A 27,649-nucleotide genomic window follows, 5' to 3' on the forward strand; every position below is an offset into this window, starting at 1 on the left:
TTTAAACCGAAGTTAGACACAAAAGGTGGAGTAACTCAGCGGGTCAGGCATCATCTATGGATGTTTCGGGTCAAGACCATTTTTCAGTCTGAAACGTCACCTATTCATTTTCTCCAGAAATGCTGCCTGACCCACTGTGTTACTTCAGCTATTTGTGTCTATCTTAATTAGTGTCATTGTTGCTTCCTGAAATACAGAGAGAAGCTTGCAGAGACAAATGATCTGATCCTCAGAAAAAGAAGACTAAAAGTTATTGGAATCAGTATGCCTATAATACAGGACATATAGTTAATAAAGGACAATTTAGACTATAGCATTAGAGTTCTGCTTTATTATGATCTACTAATATCTGACATCAGTACATGTGAGTAACAATTTCAAATCTCAAGCTTTATTACTTTGATTAATAGCTTATTCAGCAGTCCTAAAAAATGTAGGTGAGGAATAGCATTTTAGCATTTTCTCACTTGATATTATTCATAATTATTTTATTTTGAAATAGTTTTATGAACGTTGTATGGAGTTTGTATTTTGGTTACCCAACAATTGTAATTGGGTTCTTGTGTCCACTTCTTTCATAAATAACATCAGTAATTTTCATTATGTGGTCAAAAAGTCATGATGAGGATCGGAGGTCAATAATAGACACTCATGTAGTGCTTCCGAAGGTGACTTCCACTTAATTTTTATTCCACTAACTCATTGCTTTCAAGGAAAGTAAAAAGAGAATTGATGTTCTAAAAACCTGAGCTAAAAACAACAAATTTATCAGCCAAAAATGCTGCAGTTTTGAGTCATTCACTTGTCCACTAGGATCATTTCCCTAAAAAGGCAAAAATATGATTATACATATTCAGAGAATACTCGTTAACTATATATTTTTTTCCATTCCCAGAGGGTTCTCAACTTCTCAGTAGAACCAACTAATTTCCAAATAATTAGACCAAGAAATTTGTCTACTGTATTGTATGTACTGAATGATGTAAACTACTTTACATGCAGAATTCATCATTTCTTTATTTGATCTTATTTATTTATACATTGTAATCTTAATCCCAATAAAATATATTAAATGACAAATATAGAAAAGCGAGAAGCTATATTCCCCTAAACATTTTGGCAAACAGAATAGATTTGAATATTCAAGGATAGAGTAAATTTTGTTTAAACCTACAACTTAAAATAAGTCTTGTCAGCAAATTAGTTACAATAGATGTTGTACCTTGTGCACAAAATTTGCAATTAAATTTAAGTCTGAAGAAGGGTCCTGGCCTAAAATGTCACCTGTCCACCTTCTCCAGAGATGCTGAGTTACTCCAACGCTGTGTATCCTTTTGCAGTTTAATTCTCTGTGCTCTTTATCTCCAGCCTTAAAGATACTCAGTGTATTTCCATAAGTTAGTAAAATTGCCACTCTGTTTGGTCTCTGATTAGTTTGTTGGAATCATAGATCAATCATGTCCCATGTTTGTCTCAGGCAATGGACCTGGCCTATAAAGGTGAGGTCTGCTGTCTAAACCTGTTTCAAGTTGTGGTAGTGGGCTGTTCTTTTATATACTAGCAGCATGCACAAAGGTTGCTATATACCGAGGAGATCCATGGCAGTGATTCAGGAGTCATAAATGTCAGTGCAGTGTAAAAGAGAATATATGGGTGGCACAGAAGTAGAGTTGCTGCCTTACAGCGCTTGCAGCGCCGGAGACCTGGGTTCGTTCCCAAGTATGGGTTCTGTTTGTACGTTGTACGTTCTCCCCCGGACTGCATGGGTTTTCTCCAAAACCTTCGGTTTCCTCCCACACTCCAAAGACATACAGGTTTGTAGGTTAATTGGCTCAGCAAAAGTGTAAATTGTCCCTGGTGTGTGTAGGATAGTGTAAATATATGTGGATCACTGGTCAGTATGGACTAGGTGGGCCGAAGGGCCTGTTTCCATGCTGTATCTCTAAACTAAACTAAACTACGGAATTACACTGAGGAAATTGAGTCTCAGATGAAGCCCATCTAGCTTTTGAGCAATCAAGTTCCTGATTCTGAGTAAAGTGCACAACTGTCTCCAACATCTTACTCCATTAGAGAATATTAGAGAATAAAAACCTATTTTAGCCTTCTCATCAATCACACATCAGGAAATATTGCTCATGGGTTTGCAGAATAAATGTTTGGATTAGTTATTGGTTCAAGAATTCTCATTATTTAGGCAGATATGTCTCATGTTTTTTTGGGTATATGCAAACAGCCACGATTTAGTTCCCACAATCATGCTGGAATGCTGAGTTCTTTAACAATTCCAGATGAAATAAAAATATTTAAACCACTTTGTCTTTGTAAATGTTTGAACCAATAGAGAATTAACGTTTTCCAAATATATTGAATGCAAAGGGCAAAAAGCTATCATTAACAGAAATATATGTATAAAATGCACAAATAATTCTAGATTATTGCATGTCCATACAAGTATGCATTAGTTCTTGAAAATTTAGGCTTTCTAACATCTTTTGCACCAAATATGGTAAGTCTCCCTAAAGGCTTTTGTTGTTTGTTCTGCCTACTGAATTTTGGCATCCAGTGATTCAAAGTGACAAATATGAGAATGTCTGAGGACAGATCAGTTTGGGCCTATTTTCACACTTTAAAAGGGTATGGGCTTCATGTGATATTTTTTTCTTCACAGTGTATTTTATTTGTGCAGTTAGATGGTATCCACAGTAGGAAATGGTGCTAAAAAGAAACCTAATTGAAATGCATCTCAGTAATAATGTCATCTTTGCAAATTATTCTTTTCAGTGGAATCCAGATGTCATGGCAAATGGTGAAACGGCAAATGCCCAGCTTCGTGGTGAAAATGGTGTCCAACATTTCACATTGGTGCTAAAATGAGTCAGATCAGTTAAAAAAATTTAAATCTCAGTTCCAAGTGTCAGCAACTTTCAATGCGATAAAGGCCAACTAGTTAGCATGCATGCACAGATACACAAACACACACAGATATACAAACACACACACACACACACACACACCCACGCACACACACAATCCGAAGAAGAAAACTGTGTGGGGTGTGGAAACTATTGGTATTAGAGTCAGCAAATTCCGGAGCTGGGAAGTCAGCAGGAGGCAAATATGACAAATGGAACAGCAACAAAGCGAGAAGGAAAATGGTTTGACAAAGAACCCAGGAGAGTGCAGTAGGCGAAGAATCACGCTGAATGAAATAGTAATATCCAGGGGAACAAAAGTTAAGTAATAACGTTCTGACATAAGTAGAAGAGAGCAAAGTCTCTGCATCATTGATTTTCTGTGAAATGGAATTAAAATTTCAGAGCCCAGCCAGTTAAACACAGAGTCCTAGTGTGGCTGAAAGAGGCAAGATGGATAAGAAATTAATATAAATAATCCATGACAAGGTCAGAAAGCATCTATGATATGAAAAATAGGTAATATTTCTAGCCATATTACCAATAAAGTTTGTTGTGCAAAAGTTCTTCCAAATTTTGTTAAGCAATTACAGTAATTGGACTTCTGAGGAACTTTAATTGCCTGTAATGCATCTGAGGATGCCTAGATAATATGAAAAAAACATTATAAATGCAATTTTTTTAAATTCTAAAACGATTAGAGTTACAGATTATGTGTCAAGATCAAACCAGAATTAAAGCATGATTGCGAAATTTCAGGTAGTTATTTCACGGGGAAATCAACTCGAAAGCTGATATCGAATTTAACTCTTATACAAAATATTCACATTGAGAGCTCCATTTATTAGTAATCTTAAGGTGTGGCGCGTGGGGATTCCACATTGAGATTTCCCACCCTGATGCATGCTAATTTAGATTGCATCAACAGAACTTTGCTGAAGGAAGTGGGAAACCTCCTCACTGACTCTCACACCACTCGAGAACGTTGCTGGGAACTGCAGTGTGAAAATGTCAGCCTTCTCTGACTCACAGTTTCAACACAAGCAATGTACTGAATGATGAGTTTTATCCTTTCAGGGTAAACGTGTTGGAGACCACATCAAACCCTAAAGAAATACAGGAGAATTCTAATTATAGAGAAAGATAACATCTATTTGACACATTTTTGATCTCACAAATTAATCACTTTCATTTTCAAACAATTTAAACCCGATTCAGCCTGTACTGCCTTTTTTTTGTTTCACCTTTTGGTGAATTACTAGTGGCCTGTAATATTCCTTAGTAATTTACCCTGCTTAATGATACAAGTAAACTATTTGATAAGGGGTATTTCACAGCTGCCTCCAATATGCCCTTGAATGACCAGGGATGGAAACTTCAGCTCATTTGATTCTCCCCCCCCATCCCCCCCCCATCCCCCCTCACCCCTCCACTTCCCCCCTACCCCCACCCCACCGTGATTGCTACATGCTAAGATTAATGGTAAGATTAAGACATAGTGGATCATGCAGATCCTGTGGCGAACATGGATAGGTTGTTTCGGGGTCGGGACCCGTCTTTAGACTGAAGAAGGGTCCCAACCCGAAATGTCACCTGCCCATATTCTCTCATTACTCCATCACTTTGTGCCCGTTGTGCACATAGAATCTGCAGTTCTATGTTTCTACTATTAATATTATGGAACTTAGCGTACACCAATAATAAGCCTTGTGATCTATCAATGGTTCAATAAAGGGACTGTCCCAGTTACGCGATTTTTAAGGCAACTGCCGGCGACGGTCAAAGTCGTAGCAGATCGCCAAACTTTTCTTTTACCCTACGACAATGACCATGACAATGCCGAGTCAGGCCGATACAAGTTACTTTTTTAAAAAAAGCTAGCACCTGGCTAAGAGATTACACCATCTTTGGAAACATCGCAAAATTCCCACGCTTACCTGACCGTCAAACTGTCGCCTCCAATCTGCCTGTCAAATGCCCTGACGGTAAATAAATTGGTTAAACAAAACTATCTTCTGGTATCTTCAAATGCCTTTTCTTAATTTAATATTATGTGCTTCTAAATGCATCTGCGACAACCTAGCAAACCTGGGGACAGCATGCGACAGCGCCTGCAATAAGCTACGATATCTGGCGACAAGCCAGCTGTCACCGAGAAATTTCTATCTGGAATTTTTTTCCACGACGCGCCGAGATCTGCTACGCTTCATTGAAGACTCCTCACGATCATGCCCGCGCACACCCCGGTGAACGTTTGGTGACAGCCTAGTCGCCGGCAGTCGCCTTAAAATCGCCTTAAAATCGCCTAAGTGGGACAGGCCCTTTAAGCTACCCGTTCATCACCTGTACAAATGCAATTTTCCACGATAATTGATACGCAGATCTATTCATTCAAATCAAGAATATAATTTCAGTATGTTCTACCTATTGCCTGATTCTACCAATATTATTTTGCCAATCATTTTTAGATTTTTAAAAAAATTTGAAACATCATTCATAGTTTGCTGACATTGACTAGCTAAAATAGATTTTTTTGAAATATTTTTATTTTACTACAATTGGAAAGACATTAGGTATCTGTGGTTATTGCTAGAGTATCATTTGTGAATTGTACTCATCTCCTGATCTTTGGTTTCATTGACTTCAATGGAAAGTTGAGAAATGAGTACATACAATGGTGTTTTGTAATTCAATGGAGCTCCAGGGGCTAGTGGAATCAAGAGGTATGGGGAGAAGGTAGGCATAGGTTACTGATTGTGGACGATCAGCCATGATCACAATGAATGGCGGTGCTGGCTCAAAGGGCCAAATGGCCTCCTTCTGCACCTATTTTCTGTGTGTACTCTCATGCCTCTTTCTCTAATAGCATATTTATTGCTTTTTATTTTCATGAGAGGTGCTGGGATTCCATGTGAAACTATTGTTTTTTTTTTCCTTTGTCACCATCACGAGGTTCTGGACTCATGCACAAGTGTGTGCGAACATAGAAGTTTTAAATTTTATGGAGATATTTATTTCACAACTCTCTTCGAGATTGCATCTTCAGAATCTAGCCACAGAATGTTAGATATGCAACAGTTGCTCTTGAGAAATTTTCCCTCTGAAAATGCATTAATCACAGGTGGTGCTTTTGCCGCTTAATTCATTCTAATGGAGGTGGTTAGATACCATAGAGCATAGTACAGTACAGCACAGGAACAGGTCCTGCAGCCCATAATGTCTGTACCGAACCTGATGCCAAGACCAACTCTTATCTGCTCTATATCCTTTCATTCCCAGCATATCCATATGCCTTTCCAAAAGTCTCTTAAATGCCACTGTCACATCTCCTCCACCACCACCTCTAGTAGTATGTTTCAGGCACTCACCATACTCTGTGCAAAAAAAACTTGCTCCGCACATCTCCTTTAGACTTTGCCCATCTCATCTTAAAGCCATGGACTCCAGTATTTGATATCTCCATCTTGGGAAAAAAGTTCTGAATGTCTACCCTGTTTATGCCTCTCATAATGTTATATACTTCCATCAGGTCTCCCCTCAACCTCCAGCATTCCAGTGAAAAGAAATCAAGTCTGTCCAACTTCCCCTGAAAGCTAATACCCTCTAATCTAGCCATCATTCTGGTAAACCTCCTCTACACTCTTTCCAAAGGGAATTACATTTTTATACTGGATATTTTACATTCAGGGAAATACATTTTTATACTGCGTTCACTTTATATATTATTAAAATGTTTTGTATTTTTAATTTGAAAGAATTAATTTTAAATCATACTTCTTTTAAACTTCATGAAGGTGTTTATATATATATAAAATATATTCATGATTTGAATGTCTATGGATCTAATTCTCAAACTTTCAGCCTGTTTTACTTTGACAGCTAGGTTAATTCTAGTATTGTGGATGACAAAGCATATCCATGGGTAGTGATCATTCAGCATGTGATGCTGCAAGACCCTGTGCTGAACAAATACCCTCAATGCTACACTTTGGCCTTGAAGGAAATTATTTACGCTTGCATTAATTTCTACCTTTACGCTGGTGGAACATAAACCCCATGCAATTAATGCTGGAAGGATGATTGAAAATATGACCCAGTCTTGCTGGTCAGCTGAACATGGCCTGGGCATCGGGATGCAGTGCTTTGTTACTGCGTTTTTTTCCGACTTACTCCATTCTCATTCAATAGTACCAAGATATTGTTCTAATTAGCAAGCATAGTTTGCTTATGAAGAATATATTTTGTTTTTTTAGTTGAAATAGTTTTATTTTGATTTTCGACTCAGGAGTAAATTTCAGTGCTCATGAACACTGTTTAAATTATTACCATTCTATGCAACACTCTCATTGATGACTTTTCTAATTTTGAACCATTAAGGATTTCTACTGTTTAATGATCAGATGTAATGTGCAAAAATATGTTCACAAACTGAATAATACAGTTAGCTCATCAACAGAGTGACTAAGCCTTGGAATCCAGGGGATCCTTGGAGTGGAGCACCAAGGTACATTCCTTATACGTGTACATACTTAGCCAATAAACTCATTCATTCATTCATTCATTCATTCATTCATTCATTCATTCAATCCACAGCCTGTAGTAAGTTGACTGATCTCAGGCAGAACTACAGTAGGGGACCAAAACATTTGGGAGGGGATAAAATATACAAAAAAGGCTCAAATTCTTGATTATAACCCTGTAACCTTCCTGAAAGTCATTGGGCAAGTGTTGGCGGAGAAGGATATGAACAAGAGTGGAACTCCAGCAACTTGACAACCTGGTGGCACAGGTTTCAACATGCACACAGCAATTTACTGACAGAGCAGAAGAAAGATCATCATCAATTAAAGAACTTCAATAAACAATGGAAAATATCCCAGTACATAGTAAATGAGTAGGTGGCACTGTGTTGCAGCTGGTAAAACCATCTTTAAATTTGCAGACACCACCATTGTTGGAGAAATAATGGATGATGACAAGTCACAGTACAAGACAAGTCAGCACAGTGGCGCAGCTGGTGGAGCTGCTGCCTCACAGGGACCCAGGTTCAACCCTGACCTCGGGTGCCATCTGTGCAAAGTTTGCACATTCTCCCTGTGACTGTTTGGGTTTTTTGTAGGTGCTCCAGTTTCCTCCCACACCCCACAGATGTGTGGGTTTATAAATTTAGTTGGCCTCTCTAAAATTATCCCTAGTGTATAGGGAGTGGATGTGAAAGTGGGATAACATAGAACTAGTGAAACAGGTAGACATAAAATGCTGGAGTAACTCAGCAGGATAGGCAGCATCTCTGGAGAGAAGGAATGGTTGACATTCCTTGTCAAGTGCCGGGTGTCTATCTATTGAAAACAGGTGATAGATGGTTGGTGTGGTTTCGGCGGGCCAAAGGGCCTGTTTCCATGCTGTATCTCTAAACTAAACTAAATTGAAATGCACAGGCTCACAAGATTATAAGGGAACACGGAGTCCACCTGAGAGGCTCTGACTTCACAGCACGCTAGTAGATTTTTATTTTATCTATCTTTACTGAAGAAGCCAATTTATGCTTTGACTTTTAATCAGCAGCGAATGCAGAATTTCAAATATTTTGTGCAGGTTATTTTCTATTAATGTAGGAATATTACAGAATCTGGGTGAACCAACATATTCAAGTGAAATGATTTCCTTGCGTCATTATATAAATACTGCAGGTATTTATAATGTATTTTTAGATTGCAAATTGCCTTAGTAGACAGTATACCTAAGGATTATCTGATTTTAGTCAATAACAATATTTCTCATTACACACAAAATATTTTATCTAATGAACTAATAACAACTATTATTTATATGACTATTATATGATATTACTTTAATTGCATCTCAGTAATTTGGATGTTAAAGGCTGGCAAAAACAGCATTGCATGGAGAATGATTGAAAGACTGTTCATCAGTGACATTCTAAAGCAAGAAAGAGTATCTGGAAATTCTTTGAAAGAAGCTTTTTTTGCATGGAGCTATGTTGATTATCATATTATCAGGTTCAAGTGCAATCTGGGCTGGTGGAAAAATTGGATCTAATCTTATTGACTTTGACCTGCACCTCACAGTTGCTGCCAGTGCGAGCTAGGTGTATAGCATTTTAACAGCCACAGGGCTGTCAAAGCACTGTTGGTTCTGCTGCTTGTAGTCATGAAAGTCCGGAATGTGCTGTTACGTAAATTGCAACAGGCCTCGAGTCCTTTACTGAACTTTCAAGTAGCTGTCAGCACATGGGCTTCTCTTTCTCACTCTTCTCTTTTTATCGTTGATTTGAAGTGAAGAATTACACATGTTGATGTACTTGTTCATAAAAAAACATACACAAGCATCACAAATGAACTCCTTGCAACCTACCTCAATAAATATTGGACTGAAACTTTTACATTTCAGGTAATAACTGAACTTTGTGAATCTGAAATATAACCATCATCAAGTGGCTGGGTGTATTTTTTTCACATGGGCTGGGAAACAAACAGTTAAATAAAACAAAAAAAATCTGTTGAATGCCCTACTGTTCCAAAATAGGTGACTGGAAGAGAGATATTTTGAGCTGGTTTGGGTTGACGGGCAATGGGAAATAAAAAACTGATGGTGGTGAATCGCCTGTCATATGGCTAATTAACCTCAATTTCTGTCCTGCTGACCTCTGGATTGCTAATTGCCATTCACATCACCTCCTTCCATATGTCTGATATGTTTTGGAGATTGAAAATAGAAAGCTTCCATATCTTTGCCAATACTGCCAACCTCTGAACTAGGGTGATAATTACCCCTGTTGCCATAAGATAGCTATCTTGGTGACATTTAAGATATTGCTGCATCTGGAGTCCCATGCACACCAGCAAGGGTAAAGATGACAAATTCATTTCCCTAACTGTTTTAGAGCGGCAGATAGGCTTTTATGACAATCTGGACCTTTCACTGTCACCACACCAGCTTTGTATTCCAGATTTATTTAATTATTTGAATTTAAATTCTCCAGGAGGAATTCTAGATCAAAAGTCCAGGCCTCTGGACACCAGCCCAGGAACTTAACCGCTACATTAACATATCCTCTCTCGCTCTCAATAAGATTTCAACCGGAAATTTAGTTTGCCAACTTTAAGACCACTCCACATTTTCTTGTTAGCTGTTAATGTTTCAACCGTCTTGTTATCTCAACAAAGAGGGAAGACTTAAACTATTCTCGTTAAATATTTAAATGAATAAAATAATATGAGCAGATTCTTAAGAATAAAACAAACATCGGAATTTAAATTAAAATATTAATTTTATCCATCTTTTATCTATCTTGCATTAAGTGGACAACTGGTACTATATGGGGCATGAAAAAAAAAACCCTGTGAAACCTCATAATACTCAACATGACTACTTTGAAGAACTTTTCTCTCCAGCAGGAATTCTATCCTCTCTCACTGCATCTCACTCCGTGTTTCCTACTGCTCTCCTGCTCTTCAATCTGTAGAATTTTGCCTTTGGACAACATGGGGTCTGTCTTCCAAACATTCCATATTTTTATTAATGTATTTATTTTCCTTTTAATGCCATTATTATAACTTTACCGTATTATTGCGAGCCAATATTTTGGTCATGATGCTTCTCAATTAACCCTTGCTGAAATATCTACAGCTATTTCCTTCATTTCTTTCATTTTACCACACCCTAAGCTATCCTGCTCCCAAACCTCGCTTTGTGCCTCATTGATCTCAATGCCAGAGCATCAATAGTTCTTTCTTGTGTACATCCACCTCAATGCCTTTCGCACCCTGTTTGTATGATCGGGTCCTAATTGAAATTAGTCATTATTATACAATATTACACACCCAATGTGTGAGCCTCGCCCCTGAAAGGCTTTTGAGTTAAAGAATATTTTTTAAAGCACAGTTGTTTATTTTTTATATATATATTAAAGCAGATATTAAATTATGTTATGATGGCCAAATCTGGAATGCAATAGAGTTGAAAGGACATTTTTCTGCTGAAATTGAACGTACTTAACCATTAATATGGCATACAGTTATTTCACAAGTTTCAATGTCGTGGATGTGGTAAATTTAATTGTGTTTTTCATTTACAAACTGTTTCACATGACGCCCATCATTAACATGCTATTCCTCACCTTTTGATGAAAAGGTTGAGGAGAAAAGAAAAATCTGTCAATCTAATAGCTAAATAAAAGGTATTACATTCATCATAGCAAAACTTCTGTATATTACTTTGGCTGCCACTGCAGTGCTGATTAAAATCAATAATAATTTCAGTGACCTGAAGAAATAAGTTCAGTGACTTAAAGAAGTAAATTATGAGCCAAGCATGCTTTTTATTAGGTTATAATGGATTCCCGATGGGTTCCAAGGCCACAACTCCATACAACAAACAGTGTTGCAGCAGCACAACGTCTTCAACACAAAGTTAACTTTTTTTTTAAAGAGAAAGATGTACAATTAAGAAAGCACAAAGAGTTCTTGACAGAATATGTTCAGCAACCACCACTTCAAATCAGGAAACATTTGATAAAAACTTAATTGAGGAAAAATATTATTTTCAATTATCTGAAGCACAGTTTCCTCAACCATAGGAGTGAAGAATATTAAGATTCTGTAACTCGTTGTTTCTTGATTTCTTTCCTTATCCCTTTCCTCCTAATATCAGTATTTTATATAGTAACATATGCTGATTTATATTAAAAAAAACAACATTCAGGAACAAAATTGAACAGTTAAAAAATAAGTGGGCTTTGTTTTACTTCTAATGCTGACACCATTTTTTTCCCCCCTTAACATAAGATACTGGCATCTATTAAGCATAACTGAAATTATCCTTTGTTCAATATGTATCGAACCATGAAGCCTATCTACCCCCAATGGCCATGAGCAGTTCAAGACTTATCTTTTTAAAAAAGTGCAGAGAGCTCAGAACTAAATGAAACCGACTTAACATATTTTTTGAAGGCCACTGTGGAAATATCAAAATTTTCTTCACTACTTGGGAATTATTACATTGTGAATGCTGCCAGACAGATCAACAGAAACTGAATGTACTGGAAACTGCATGTCCTGGAAACTGCTGAAGTTTGTGTGAAATCTAGCACACAACAAGCACGCACAGTTAATGACCTTTGTTAGAAATGCTACAAGTTTTTTTTAATATTAAGGTTCAAAACACGTTCAGATTTAATGATCTGGGAAGTAAAGTCTAAAAATAAGGTGTTAATTTCATTCCAAATAATGCGTGCTCCTGACATGACTTATACCAGATAGGATGGTTCCCGTTCATTTCGTGCATCTTTTTAGATTGGCCCATGGCAATTGCCACTGGAGTCTGCAGAGGGAGAAGTGCAATTATGAAACATGGGGTGCCCTGCACAGAAAATGCTAATGTGGGGTGACTAAGAATTTAAAAGGACTTGAGCAGATTTAAAGTCTCTGCATAGTATGAACAAGCTGGCTGCAGACACATACACTGACCACCAGTCTGATGAAGGGTCTCGAGCCGAAACGTCACCCATTCCTTCTCTCCTGAGATGCTGCCTGACCTGCTGAGTTACTCCAGCATTTTGTGAATAAATACCTTCAATTTGTACCAGCATCTGCAGTTATTTTCCTACATGACCACCTGCCTAATATGCTGTTGGTCCTCCATGTGCCGTCAAAACAGTGCCGACCTGCCGAGGCACGGACTCTACAAGACCCCTGAAGGTGTCCTGTGGTATCTGGCACCAAAACATTAGCAGCAGATCCTTCAAGTCCTATAAGTTGCGAGGTGGAGCCACCGTGGATCAACTTGTCGATCCAGCACATCCCACAGATGCTCAATTGGATTGAGATCTGGAGAATTTGGAGGCCAGGTTTAACACCATGAACACATCATCATGTTCCTCAAATCATTCCTGAACAATGTGTGCAGTGTGGCAGGGTGCATTATCCTGCTGAAAGCGGCCACTGCCACCAGGGAATACCATTGCCATGAAGAGGTGTACCTGGTCTGCAACGATGTTTAGGTAGGTGACACGTGTCAAATTGACGGCCACATGAATGGCCGGAACCAGGGTTTCCCAGCAGAACACTACCCAGAGCATCACACTCCCTCCACCGGCTTGTCGTGTTCCCACAGTGCATCCTGGTTCCATCACTTCCCCAGGTAAACGGCGCACACATACATGGCCATCCACGTGATCTAAAAGAAAGCGGGACTCATCGCATCAGGTGACCTTCTTCTTCTACTGCTCTAAGGTCCAGTTCCGTTGCTCGTGTGCCCAATGTAGGCATTTTTGATGATGGACAGGGATCATCATGGGCACTCTGACCTATCTGCGGCTACGCAGCTCCATACGCAGCAGGGTGGGATGCACTGTGTTTGTGACATATTCTTCCCTTGACCACCATTAACATTTTCTGTGACTTGTGCCACAGTAGACCTTCTGACGTTTCGGACCAGACGATAGCCTTCGTTGCCCTCATGCATCGATGAGCCTTGGGTGCCCAACACCCTGTTGCTGGTTTGTGGTTCGTCCCTTCTCGGACCACTATCGGTAGGTACTCACCACTGCTGACCGGGAGCACCCCACAAGCCTTGCCGTTTCAGAGATGCTCTGACCCAGTCATCTGGTAACAACAATTTGGCCCTTGTCAAAGTCACTGAGGTCTTTACTCCTAACCATTTCTCCTGCATACAACACATCAACTTCAAGAGCTGACTGTTCACTTGCTGCCTAATATATCCCACCCCTTGACAGGTGCCATTGTAACAAGATAATCAATGTTATTCACTTCACATGTCAGTGGTCATAATGTTTAGCCTCATCGGTGTATGTGGACTTTCTCAAAACAAGGAAGCATGATCTTGAACAAAGCTCTTGCCTTGTGACTGCCAGATAATATTGATAGGAAGTTAATCGGTGCATATTGGTGATCTGTCAGTGGTTGCTTCATTCCAAACAGACCAGGTGACAGTGAGATACTATTTGAGAATTACAGTGTAGCCTGGAAACAAAAATCGCAAATGTGTCATTCTCTTGGATTACAGGCTACAGAAAATGTTATGGTTAGGATGAAGATTTTTTAGATTACAGCGGCAGAGACCTGTGTTCGATCCTGACTACAGGTGCTTGTCTGTATGGAGTTCATACGTACTCGCCGTGACCTGTGTGGGTTTTCCCCAAGATCCTCGGTTTCCTCCCACACTCCAAAGACGTATAGGTTTGTAGGTTAATTGGCGGTGTAAATGTAAAATTGTCCCTTGTGTGTTTAGGATAGCGTTAATATGCCGGAATTGCTGGTCGGTGGTAGCGCAGCGGTAGAGTTGCTGCTTTACAGCGAATGCAGCGCCGGAGACTCAGGTTCGATCCTGACTATGGGTGCAGCACTGTAAGGAGTTTGTACGTTCTCCCCGTGACCTGCGTGGGTTTTCTCCGAGATCTTCGGTTTCCTCCCACACTCCAAAGACGTACGGGTATGTAGGTTAATTGGCTGGGTAAATGTAAAAATTGTCCCTAGTGGGTGTAGGATAGTGTTAATGTACGGGGATCACTGGGTGGCACGGACTTGGAGGGCCGAAAAGGCCTGTTTCCGGCTGTATATATATGATATGATATGATATGGACTCGGTGGGCTGAAGGGCCTGTTTCTGCGCCGCATCTCTAAACTAAACTAAACTAAACTAAACTAAACTAAACTAAACTAAACTAAACTAAACTAAACTAAACTAAACTAAACTAGACTAAAAATAAACTAAACTGGAGGTATTCAATGGCCCAGGAGTAACCCATCAACTAACCATATTCTCAGATTTAGTTTTTTTTATACACTGACAAAAACCCTTGTTTGAGAGATTGGTCTCTGTTCGGAATGTGATTTTTTTTTTTTTACAGGCATCCGTCTTATCCTGAACTTAAATAGAGAGTTTATCTTGTCTATGGCTGGTATATAAAAAGGCTGCTACATAAAAATGCATACAAATCCACTCAAGAGCTAGAATAAATGAATGAATGAATAAGTTTATTGGCCAAGTATGCACACATACAAGGAATGTGCCTTGGTGCTCTGCTCGCAAGTAATTCTATGCAGCCTTGCGGTGCTCATGTGCTGAGGGTCTGCGGGTCCGAGATGTGCTTTCCCAACCGCACATGCTGCCTCCTGTCTGTCAGGAAGTTGATGATCCACTGACAGAGGTGTTCAGGCAGTCAACTGGGAGAGTTTGGAGTGTAGTAGCTCTGGCACAATGGTGTTAAATGCAGAGCTAAAGTCCACAAACAAAATCTTGGCATAGGTCCCCTTGCGATCTAGGTGCTGGAGGATGAAGTGCAGGCCTAGGTTCACTGCGTCATCCACCGATCTATTGGCCCGGTATGCAAACTGCAGAGGGTCCAGCAGGGGGTTTGTGATTTTTTTTCAGCTGGGCCAGCACAAGTCTTTCAAAGGTCTTCATGACTACAGAGGTCAGTGTGACAGGCCTACAGTGATTAAGACCAGTGATCCTTGTCTTTTTGGGTACAGGGACAATAGTGGAGACTTTGAAGCAGGCAGGGACAGTACAGGTTTGCAGGGACTGGTTGAAAATATCTGTGTAGATATTGAAAATACCGGTGCCAGTTGCTCGGCACAAAGCATGAGGGTAGAAGGGGAAACAATAGAGATGTGTCCCTTCAAGGATGCTTTGAGCATATCTTTGAATATCTTCCCATGACGAAGTTTTGAAAAGAGTTTCTATTCCTGAGTCTAGTGCTGAGCACGTAAATAACATGGCCTGCTCAAGGTAACGAGGGCTTCAATGATGAGGATGTTGGCCTGAGTGAAGAAACTGATTTTATTTTGCTCACAATCCAGTAAAAGTGGAGGATTGTGTGGAGATATAGATGGTGATTTTTTCCATCTGTTCTGAGAGGCATGTTGCGGATAGTCTAGTTCTCACAACTATGAAGGCCTGTTAGTATAATGTCTATCTGATAGTTGCCTTGCATAAGGAACAGCTTCATTCTCTTTCCCATTTCATAGTACTGTGTGCATTTTCATCACTGTGCTACTGTGGGAACATTTGACATTAGAATGGCATGGTCAGAAGCAGGTGAATAACTCTCTCGAATTAGGCATAAGCATCTGAAGAGAATGAGAAACTGAATGTTTGAACTGAAGAGAAAATAGCTCAGTAATGATTAATAGTTACGAAATGTTAATATCTTTCATCTCTTCAAGACAGCCCAGAGCATTGCACAGCTAATGACTTATTTTTAAAGTCTTGTTACTGTTATTTATCCAGCAAATGCAGAGGCAATTTGATGGTAGCAAGATCCCACAAATATCTTTCTCAACAGTGTACGTGGAAAGATATATTGTCCAAAATATCAGGCAAAAACAGCACTTCTTATTTCAAATAGTGCCCTGTAAATACTAATTAAGGCATCTTTTATTGATCTTGGCTAATAAAGGACTAGCCAAGAGATACGCTGTGGTAACATGCCAAGGCCTCTTTGTCAGCCACTTTCAACCTGCAGTCAACTATCGGGGTCAAGGAAAGAGCGTTGACGTCGTGGCCCTGTTTCCACCAATCTTTCCACCACTACGCACAAGAAGCGCAAGACACCATTGTATGCAGATGCCGAGAAGTGTGTTCAGCTCTGGCTGAACAATTTCTAATCTTGTGAGGTGGACTCGATAAGAAGTCAAACATCCACATGTACATGGCAACAGGCCCCAGGTGAAACCACCACCTGGAGGTTCCACTCATGCCAACATCATCCTGACCTAGATATAATAGCATGTCCTTTATCATGAGGGGGGAAAAAATTATAGCAGTAGGATAAGGAGGCAGGTCATCAACACCTTCTGAAGGAGAATAAATGTTTGCCTTTATTGATGGTGTTCACCTCCCACAAAATAAATATAGAAAAAAAATCAACATTCTAAATGCTTTAAATAAATTGAACATCCATTCAATTTCATATGATATGAATTGCATGGTTTAAGTTCAAAAAGGTAAATATATGTACAGATCACACTGTTGTACGTAGAAGATTGTTAATATATATACATGATGAAGTGAGGTGGTAAATTGAAAGGGAAACTGATTAGATATCTAGCAGTTGAAGTGATTATGCCTTTGAAAAATTATTAATTTAATTTTATCTTGAGGATTGTTGAGTTGCACCACAATCATCCTTTATAGGTCTTTGTCGGTCTGCCAACACAGATTGAAGAGCAAGTGAAGGTTATCTAAATTGCTTTCTGCATTTTAAAATCCCACATTTCTAAAAAAGTTCAATTTTAATTGTGCCAAAGGAATCAGTAGGTCTCTTTGTAAATTAAAATACCTACATTTGCCTCATATTTTAAAGAATAAGTGCATTTCCTGTTCCTTCACAACCTTATAAATCAACCACAAAAATTATTTACGGTTATACTCAGTTTAGGTGCAGCCTATAATATAGCTGCACTTTATTGGCACCTTGGACCAATGCAGTATGTAGTAAACAGTTTACATGCCTGATTAGTGTTTTTTTTAATTTATTTGTATTGTTGTAATGTTTTCATTCTACAATTATAATCTTCTATTGCCATTGCCTTTTTTGTTATTTTAGCTCCCCATTATTGAGATAATGATAAATGGACCCTGTAAAATTCCTAGAAATCCTGGAACGTCTGACCTGTAAATCTACAGCAAACTATATATTAATGAAAATTAATTGGAAAGGCAAAAGAGAAAAATAATATCAAACAATTTGACATCTGAGTTACTCCAACATTTTGTGTCTATCTTTGGTTTAAACCAGCATCTGCAGTTCCTTCATACACCATTTGACATCATTATACATTTCACAATGGCGTAGATGAGTGTGGTCATTGTGATAAGTAAATTTGAAATTCCTATTGATAACAATGTGACCCTGTGATTACTAGAAAATTTCATAACTATATTTGATTATATTGAAGCTCTGAAATATCCATTCAAATCAGCCTCAAACATTGGGCACCCTGTGTGTGGCAGTAAACTTCCTCTTTTGCTGCCGGTGTGGTATTTACTTGGGCATCGATGGATATAGTTAAATGAGAAGGAGACAGAAGAAACTCCCTGAGGGTTCAAAGCAGAGAAATCATCTCACCATTTCCTCCACAGATGCTGCCTAATCTGCTGAGTTCCAGCAGCACTTTATTTTTTTTAATTAAGCTTAGTTGAGCTGTTTTATCTATCTCCTTTCCAGGTATGGATAATTATTACTTTCCCGGGAATTCACCTGAACGTTGAAATATTTTGGTTTTCATCATTTTAGATGTCCACTCTCTCCCCACACCCATGTTGGCCCAGATGGGGATGAACCAGTTGAGTTACTGACAGTATAGTCATGCTTTACAAACTATGAAAGAGCAGATAAAGATAGTTCTTAATGATGATGGAGCTAATATCTTGTCTGTTGATTTGAACATTAAATATGAATGGTCTCAGCTGTTAGATAAGCAATGAAATGGTCAGGCCAAGTATTAATGTACTTGGAATACAGAATGTTCTAAATAAAACATTATTTTGCTTATTAGCTGGGGACCCAATGTGCCTCTGCCAGGGGAGGTGGTGAAAACAAATGCAACAGCAATGTTTAAGAGGCATGTAGATGGACACAGGAACAGGGAGAAGATGCAGGCATGTGGATCATGTGCATGCGGGTGGGATTAGTTTACATTGGTATCAGTATCGGCACCCACTCCATGGACTGAAGGGGATGGTTACTATGCTCCACTAATTTACAATCTATGCCTGAAAGAATCTATTGAATTTTACTGTGATAAAAGGTTTGCTTTTCAAATATTATTACTTTGTGTTAAATAATGGAGTGTCCCGGGAAGCCGCGCACATGGCGTGAGTGTCACGGGGATCTGCATAGGCCAGATCCACCCGCCGAACAACCAAGGCGCCGATGACCAGAGAGACGACCGACAACCAGAACGTGCCCCGGTAGGCCCGACGGCCCACAGGCCTCCCACGGGACTGCGGATAAACGGGGCGGCGAAGCCTGCCTGGGTCGAAGGAGCCTCAGCGGTGGCAGGGATGGGAACCTCGGTGGCGGCAGCGGGAGACCCGACAGCAACTTGAGCCTCGATGGCAAAGGCAGCCTCGGCGGTGATGGGGCCTAGGCGGCAATGGGATCCTCAGGGCGGTGGGAGCCTTGGCAGCAGCGTGAGCCTCAGTGGCGGTGGAACGTGAGGGGTGGGGGGGGGGGGGGGGGGCGGGGAAGGCAATGGGGACCCGACGTGGGGGGACCGCTGTGATAAACAATGGGGGACCCGGCGTGGGGGAGGGAGTGGGCACTCTGGTTTTAGAATCCTCTGCCCAGGGGTGAAGCCTGTGTTTGTTTGTTTGTTTGTTATTCGTTCCGGTTTGTTCCGGTTTAGACGCTGTGCACGCAGCAGCCACCCAACAGTCGCTTGTCCTTTTCTTTATTTTTGCACTTTTAAGTTCAAGTTTTTGTGTACCTTGTGTGATGTGACTGTTCGCAGACCAATTTCCCTCCGGGGATGAATAATGTTTTAACGTATCATGTCATATCGTATTGTATCTTATCAATATTTGAATTAAAAGCTGTAAATACGGTCCAATCCTGTGTGTAAATATGTTAAGTACATGAGTAAAATTTCACTGATCTTAAAAAAAAACCCTTTTAATTAAACATTCAAGAGCTGTTCTCTCACTGAAGTTTGTTAAAGACCTCAAAAGACTTCAACACCAGGGCGATATTTGTGGCAATATAAATCTTTTCGACTTTCAAATCTGTTGTGCAAAATACCTCCACGGCATAATGCAGGATTTGCTAATATGGTGCTCTCCAATGATTCAAGATCCCATGTCAGAGTCAGTGATCTAGAAAATAAAAGGTATTAATCTATGGATAAAAGAGCTTTGTGTGTAGTAAACAGGATCAAAGTAAATACTGAAAAATATATTTGAAGTTTGAAATCATCTTGCAGAATTGAAGATAGTCAAAACGATTGAAAAGCTTTTGTCTCATCCTTCAATCATTCAGATATCCTCAATGGGCCTCTCTCATTTGTCCACTGAGCATGCTTAATTGGAATTATTATGAGAATATGCTTCTTCTATAGCAACAGCAACATGGGGATGCTTCTATAATACATGGGGTCTTTGCGCCAATGCTAAGCTATTGTAAGTATCACTCCCTATGCCAATGCGTGTTCAAGTTCCTCACAGCCTACTTGACGTATTACGGTCAATTGCTACAAACGGTTTCACGTTACTGTGGGTCAAACTCAGCAAATTCAAATCACGCTTCCGAAATGCTTCAGCTTCCACGGCCACCACTGAAGAATCATCTAGACTAATCTCAGAAGTTTAGAAAAAAGACCCATCAAACCAGAAATGCTGGAAACACTCAGAAGCTCAGGCAGCATCTATGAGGAGAAAAACAGCTGACACTTCAGATCCTTAGGTTTTCATCAAAACCAAGTTTTAAATCAAACAAATTAAATGTCAAATATATGTAATTTCTAAGTTTCTTTGTTCTTATGAAAGGTCATTGACCTGAAATGTTAATTCTGTTTAACTCTCCTAGTATTTCCAGCAATATGTTTTTATTTCAGACTTCCAGTATCTGCAATTTCTTCTTTTTTTTGCTTTGAGGAGCTGACAGAAGTTAAATACACATAAAAGTGATAAGTTTGCCTTTAGGTTTCTTCTTAAAAGGAAGTTGATTGTTAATTCAAACTAATGGAGATTTCTCCATGGATATTTATTTGACCATTTTTGATGATCCAAAGACAACAGCAATGTTTGCTGATTTGATTTCAGCAGAATAAAACCAAACAGTACAAATCTACAGGGGCAAAGAAGAAAGAATAAAAACACCAAGGTAAGTGTTTCAAAGCAAACATTCATTAGATGATGTGCAAATTATTCCAGCATTTAAACATGGCTTTCTCAGCACGATGAAAAGAGGATTAATCATCAAATATCAGTCTGATTTCAAATGCCAGGTTTCAATATAAGCTGACGGGAGAAAAAAAAGCAACAAAGAGGGCAGGAACAGTACAGAGCACCACAGGGAGTACTTCTGATTTGAGCTCCAAAAGGATTTCTTTGATGGAACCTTTCTCAAAGCAAACATCAGTACCACATAACTGCATTCAGCAGCATTTACCAAATAGCCTACCTGTCTGTAAAGTTTGATCCCCTGTGTATCAGAGGAAGCCTTTTAAATTCCATGTATAGAAAAGTGACACAAGGCTAAGGATTAACTATGTGGCTGACAATTACAGGTTTTTCTTTCTTTTATGAGTGTCTTAAGTTAGAGTTATTGAACCGAGTGCTCAATCCCGATATAGCCATGAGGGGACTCACTTGAAAGCTTCATTATTTCTTTTTGTTTGCCTTATAAAGCAAACTTCCAATTATTTCAGACAAACTTCTGATCTAACACTGTACTACAACTAGATCTTCTCGTAAAGCTTATCTCAAAACTTTTAGCCATTTTTAAATTGTGGCAGGTATGAAATGGATATGCAGACCAACTGTAAGTGAAAATATTTGAATATTATAAAATATTTTCAAGGTCACCTTCAGGAAATAACAATACATCTTGTACATGACAATGTTTGAAATCAGTTACTATGTTTTATTATGTGCCATCACCACATCAGGCCACTGCATTTACTTTTTAAACGAAAATGTTTAGAATTAATAGGCAGTGCTCACTAAAGTACAAACTAAAATCCAAGCCCAGCATGTTTCTAAAGTCTGTTCCTTGAAGAGGACACCTGCTCCAATTCTAGCCTGCCTTTTGTTTTCTTTTTAATTACTTACATTCTGAGTTATGTTTTACTGAGCATTGAATGTTCTCCTATTCTAGATTCCCCATTCCCATTTTACTTCACCATTCTTCACCATCCTATGATGGCTACCATGGCTAAAGAAATTCCCCCTCATGTCCATTCTGAGACTGTGCCTTCCGGTCCTAGATTCTTCCACTAGTGAAAACATCCTCTCCTCATCCACTTTATCGAGGCTCTATGGTGTGCGATTCTAATTTTCTTGTAAAATCATCAAAGGCTGAAATGACAGGCCAGATTAGCCTCAGACAGTTCTAACTCTCTTAAAGGAGTATCTGTATTTTCACTGCATATTTAGAGGTGCTTGCAATAGAAGGAGCACTGTAGAGACTACAGTTGGACACAGGAGAAAGGACTCAACTCTCCCAACCATCCAATCAGTCACCAGTGTCTATCTGAGCTGGGTATGGGTCTGAGTACCAAACCCATCCAATATTGGCTTAATGCGTGATCAAGCATTGACCTGGGTTAGGGACAGCCTGGACCAGCGGGTCACACAGCAGATACCAGGGATCATGTCAGGGTCAGTGTAGGTTCACAAGGTTAATTCCAGGGATGGCCGGACTGTCATATGATGAAAGAATGGAGTGACTGGGCTTGTATTCACTAGAATTTAGAAGGATGAGAGGGGGTCTTATAGAAACATGAAATTATTAAAGGATTGGACACGCTAGATGAAGGAAACATGTTCCCGATGTTGGGAGAGTCCAGAACCAGGGGTCACAGTTTAAGAATAAGGGGTAGGCCATTTAGAACTGAGTTGAGGAAAAACTTTTTCACACAGAGTTGTGAATTTGTGGAATTTGCTGCCTCAGAAGGCAGTGGAGGCCGATTCATTGGATGCATTCAAGAGAGAGTTAGATAGAGCTCTTAGGGCTAGTGGAATCCAGGGGTATGGGGAGAAGACAGGAACGGGGTACTGATTGTGGATGATCAGCCATGATCACATTGAATAGCGGTGCTGGCTCGAAGGACCGAATGGCCTACTCCTGCACCTATTGTGTATGTATCTATGTATGTAACCAAATGTTCTGAACTACAAATGTAGATCAAGATCCATTTACAATTTGAGATACAAAGAAACAATATTGATAGGCACAGGTTAATCACTATGTCATGCAAACAATATTGGTGAATGCAGTCCTCCCATTTTATAACACTGGCTAATCATAATCATCTGTATAGTTCTATCAGTACATTATACTGGTATACAACTTGTTGATATGGTTCTCTTAGTTCATAAGCTTGGGGTATAGTGCTGGCCAGCACAGGTCTGTCAAAGCTGAACACGATGTTACACAAGATACCTTTTGTATAACATTTCATTAGGAAATTATCATGGTGTTCATAGTTCTTTCAATACTTAACATTATGTTACAAAAGGGCAGCACAGTGGAGCATCTTGTGGAGCTGCTGCTCACAACGCCAGAGACCCGGAGTTGATCCTGAACTCGGGTGCTGTATGAGTGGAATTTTCATGTTCCCCCTGTGACTATGTTGGTGCTCCAGTTACCTCCAACATCCCAAAGGCGTGTGGGTTTGGCCCCAGTAAATTGCCCCGAGTATGCAGGGAGTGGATGCAAAAGTGGATTAACGTAGAACTAGTGTCAATGGGTGATCGATTGTTCGCAAGGACTCCGTGGGTCAAAGCATCTATGTCCATGCTGGATCTTTAAACTAAAATTGGTGGGTAGAGGTCTTATACTGTCATCAATTTCAATGTGTTCTCATGTGAAGTTGGTTCAGGCACAAAGATGAATAAGAATTACTATCCCTGCTGTGACATTCTACTTAGATTTGACTCTCACTAGAAACAGGCACATGCAGGTGAATTGATGAACTCCTAGATAAAGTTGATGGTTATAGTATGATAAGTGTACTTGTTAAACTCCAGATATAGTGGTGTTGTTAAATTGTGCCCTCTGATGGAAAGAAAGCAGCTATGAACAGCTCATTTCTTAAAACAGTTTTATGTCGATGCATTAACTATCTGCAGAGCTACTTCTAGAGTTGCCGACATAATAAAATATGCATTGAACACAAACCCATTTGAATGAAAATGGGATTAATCAATGTCAGTAATTTCACAGAATGAAAGAAATGTTGCCTGTTTAACTGAAGATTTGTCTTTATCATTTTCCTATGTTATTTCAGAGTACCCAATATATTTTACCCTCCAAGTTGCATTCCAACTTAATTTGGAACCACCATCACCGAGTCTAAAACCAATATTTAAGTCCAGGCTCAAAACCTATTTCTACTCCCTAGCGTTTGAGGCCCTCTGAGGGGGCGCTGTGAACTGTTTATGTATTGTGCTGTTATGTTTATGTGCCATTTAGTTGTTCGTTTATTAGTACCTGAACGGATGTACAGCACTTTGGTCAACGTGGGTTGTGTTTAAATATGCTATACAAATAAAATTGACTTGACTTGACAATATAGTGAAAGTACATCCAGGAATTGAACTGCAGTGATTCAAGAACAATCACTGCCTTCTCGATGACAATTAAGAACAGTCAATACATGGCAGCCTTACAATTGGTACAGAGACCCTCAAAAAATAAAAATACTACTCCCCACATTTTGTACATCAAAATATTTCCCATCAAGATTTAAACAAAATAGTATTGATATCTGTCAACAAAACAATTTAAGTTACTTCAAAATGCTAAGGTTGGCTGCTGTTTCTTCGAATTTTCCATTTTCTACAAATGTTCTTACATACAGTATAATTCAGCAAAGGCAAAGTTTGATCAAGTTCTCATGATGACAATGTCTTTTGAGTCATCCAAAGAGGGCACTATTTTATCAGTGTCAACAGTAAGTTCTTCACTATACTTTGGCAACACCACAGCTGTGTTTTAAACATTGGCATATTTGCCATCCCTCATGTGAGCAACCTTATGTCACAGTATTTTTCAAAGAAACTGAAAATGTCAACATTTGATTAAAAATTGCAGACACATGAAAGTGGCAGCAAAAGGTAGATAACTCTCCAAGATCACATCTTCTGATACAACAGAGTCGAGACAGCATTGAAGACGGCACCCATGCCTACTGCTACATGTTATGTATTTGTGTCTATGAATATGAAAGTGTCATTTGACAATACTCACTATGGTAGACACAAAAAGCTGGAGTAACTCAGCGGGACAGGCAGCATCTCTGGAGAGAAGGAATGGGTGACGTTTCAGGTCGAGACCCTTCTGCCACAGACTGAAGACATCTATCTTCAGTTTAAACCAGCATCTGCAGTTCCTTCCTACCCATGTTCACTATGGGATTGTCTATCGAGCTAATAATTTGTATTCTTAAACGAAAAGGTGTGTTGAAGTTCATGCAATCACAGAACTATACCAATTGCTATTTTGCCAAAACGATGGCTTTATTTGTGATTCTACTGGTCACCTGACCAGTGACGAATAATAAACTGATGCCACGTGGAATGACTAATGTCCTAATTCAATTTGTTCTGAAATAATTTGTACATTATTACTAGGAAATATAAAATGGTCAATATATACCAGTAAATATACAACGATGTGGGAAGGCTAGAAGTTAATCCATCAGCACAGATTATGTTAATTTGCATTCAATTGAAGACAGTGGTTGCCATTTTTTTTTTTTTTTGTATGGGATTCTCTTAAGGCACATTACAGATATCTCTTAAAATAATTAGAAATCACATATGAAGGACAATGTTCACCCATTTTTTAAATTAAAAATTGTCTTTTAGCATGGCTCATACTACCAAAAAGCAAGCTGTGATGAAATGTCACTTGCCTGTGGCTCTCAAAAAGTTAAATTAGAAGTAGGTCCTTTCAAAAAATGTAAAGAGCCAAAATCAACTTTAATCAACATAAATACGCTTTCTTTAATGAGGAACAGCCCTTTAGTTTATTACCATTTTCATTTGTTAATTTAGGTGAATGATGACTGTGCCAGAGAACGTCATCATTTCTTTATTTAGGGAGGCATTATACCAGGCATTGCAAGGCCAGAAAATGTTTTTGCTACCTGATGTTCTGAATCAAATATATTCTTTGCAACAATGCATCTTTGGTTTTCTGTATAAGATCACATCTAAAGATTACTTGCCTCTGTTCTGATCAAAGATTACAGTATTGACTCATCTGTTAAGATTTAGATAATGGGATGAATGGTCAAATCACAATGTCCATTGTTTATTTGTTACAGCTTCACCTAACCAACAAATTGTCTGTCTTGTGATCTGGATTCATAGAAATGCTAAGTAATAGGAACAAGCCCTGACCTTGGTTGCAGATGCCTGCAATATCTTAGGTAAAGTAAATGAGAATGAACACTGGCAGTTTAGACTGCGTATTTGCTTACCCACAGTCCCAATAGACACTATGGGAGATTAGGAATACTTTCAACGTACTGGTAAGGGATCAATTGACATTTATATGCTGTGTGGCAGAATGTAACCGAGGGAGGGAACTCTATTGCCAACAAAGCTTTTTTTTGCATGATTAGTCCATGTCTTTTGAGAGAGAGAAAGAGAGGGGGAGAGAGAAAGAGGGGGAGAGAGAGAAAGAGAGGGAGAGAGAGAAAGAGAGGGAGAGAGAGAAAGAGGGGGAGAGAGAGAAAGAGGGGGAGAGAGAGAAAGAGGGGGAGAGAGAGAAAGAGGGGGGGGAGAGAGAAAGGGGAGAGAGAAAGAGGGGGAGAGAGAGAAAGAGGGGGAGAGAGAGAAAGAGGGAGAGAAAGAGGGAGAGAAAGAGGGAGAGAACGAGGGAGAGAAAGAGGGAGAGAAAGAGGGAGAGAGGGAGGGAGAGAGGGAGAGAGGGAGGGAGGGAGTGGGGGAGAGGGGCAGGGAGAGGGGCAGGGGAGGGGCAGAGGGGCAGGGAGAGGGGCAGGGAGAGGGGCAGGGGAGGGGCAGAGGGGGGTGAGAGGGGGAGGGGGAGGGGCAGCGGGAGGGGCAGATGGAGGGGGAGAGGGGGAGGGGAGGGGCAGAGGGGGGGGAGGGGGAGAGGGGGGGGAGGGGGAGAGGGAGAGGGAGGAGGAGGGAGGAGGAGGGGGGGGAGGGGGAGAGGGAGAGGGAGGAGGAGGGAGGAGGAGGGGGAGAGAGAGAGAGAGAGAGAGAGAGAGAGAGAGAGAGAGAGAGAGAGAGAGAGAGAGAGAGAGAGAGAGAGAGAGAGAGAGAGAGAGAGAGAGAGAGAGAGAGAGAGAGAGAGAGAGAGAGAGAGAGAAAGTGAGCAAGAGAGAAAGTGAGCAAGAGATAGAGTGAGAGTGAGAGTGTGTGAGAGGAGACAGAGACACACACATTAGGTTGATGATATTTTATCTGCACTAGTTTGTTGAAAGGTCATCAATCTGATCTATTAATATTCTCCCTCTTCCTCTCAATGCAGCATTACCTACTGAATATTTCCAATACCCAATGGTGTGCATTTGTGAACAGTTCTAAGCGGTTGATATATTTGTAGAATATGCTTCTATCGGATACTTAAAAGAGGAATCCAAGGTATGGAGAAACTGTTACTTACTTAATGATTTTCTGTGCTCAGATTTTGCTTCTTTTGGATTAGGTTTGTCCCCCTCACACCTGTTCACTTCTTCACTGCTTGAACTTTTCCAGATAACGTGTGCTGGTATTGAGACCCCCTTCTTTGACTGGAATGGATATCAGTGAGAGAAAATATTTAGATTTGAATCTCTTTACCACAAATGAACAAAAAAAACGTATCATTTTGCATGTACCAATAGCCAATCTTCAACCAAGCCAGAAAAAGCAAATATAATCATTGAAATGCAAAATGATTCAAGTTTGTTGCCTCCGATTTCTCATGCAGCAGATTCCCATAGTGTGGCAAATCACAGATGAGGTTGCCAAGCAAAGTGATGCCTCCAGAGCATGAGAGGGAAAAG

The 27,649-nt window shown here is 39.8% G+C and overlaps 1 protein-coding gene across 2 annotated transcripts in view; it reads right to left on the bottom strand.

Annotated features, from left to right (window-relative positions):
• The window catches only part of arhgap15 (Rho GTPase activating protein 15), a 630,681-nt gene that overhangs the window by 261,219 nt on the left and 341,813 nt on the right, over positions 1–27,649 (bottom strand). For both annotated transcript variants that reach the window (XM_078403377.1, XM_078403376.1), the window contains exon 9: positions 27,268–27,394. In XM_078403377.1, coding sequence (XP_078259503.1) covers positions 27,268–27,394 — 127 coding nt within the window. The remainder of the gene's footprint in view (positions 1–27,267; positions 27,395–27,649) is intronic.

The sequence above is a fragment of the Rhinoraja longicauda genome, chromosome 8 (genome assembly GCF_053455715.1).
Source record: "Rhinoraja longicauda isolate Sanriku21f chromosome 8, sRhiLon1.1, whole genome shotgun sequence".
Lineage (NCBI taxonomy): Eukaryota > Metazoa > Chordata > Chondrichthyes > Rajiformes > Arhynchobatidae > Rhinoraja > Rhinoraja longicauda.